General features: G+C 37.2%; 1 pseudogene across 1 annotated transcript in view; it reads right to left on the bottom strand.

Annotated features, from left to right (window-relative positions):
• Positions 1-206: 206 nt before the first annotated feature.
• TEOVI_000363600:pseudogene overlaps positions 207-411 on the bottom strand; it is a 596-nt pseudogene continuing 391 nt past the window's right edge. The window contains exon 2 of the mRNA in view: positions 207-411. This exon is cut by the window's right edge and continues 149 nt beyond it. Coding sequence covers positions 207-411 — 205 coding nt within the window.

The raw sequence follows: 411 nt of genomic DNA, 5'->3' as shown, positions 1-411 counted from the left end.
ATTGTATTTGCATACCCAACAACATACCACGTTAGTTTAGCAATAGACTCGTCAAGTTCGCCCAATGCTCGCCCCATATTCAGCTTCTCTCTTGGAAGCAGCTCTAGATATTGCAAATATAATGGCACTCTCATAAATATATCATCATCTGCTTTCATTATATAGGGATTAAATGATTTGAATATCTCTACTGCAAACTTGAACCACAGATATGTTTTTCTGCTCATCGTGAGTTCCGCTTCCCATCCCCAATTACCTGCATCTCCCACTTTTTTATTTGTTGTTGGATTCACATCGCAAACAGGTAAAATAATAACATCCTGATTTAACTCTGCCTCTTCTTCAACAATTTGTCTGAGCTCGCAATTATTATTTGTGTGAGGTGAAAGTGCATAAACTGTAAGCAATTTT

Source organism: Trypanosoma equiperdum, assembly GCF_001457755.1.
Source record: "Trypanosoma equiperdum strain OVI genome assembly, contig: ctg_774, whole genome shotgun sequence".
In the NCBI taxonomy this organism is placed as follows: domain Eukaryota; phylum Euglenozoa; class Kinetoplastea; order Trypanosomatida; family Trypanosomatidae; genus Trypanosoma; species Trypanosoma equiperdum.
This window is presented reverse-complemented; position numbering and strand designations above follow the sequence as displayed.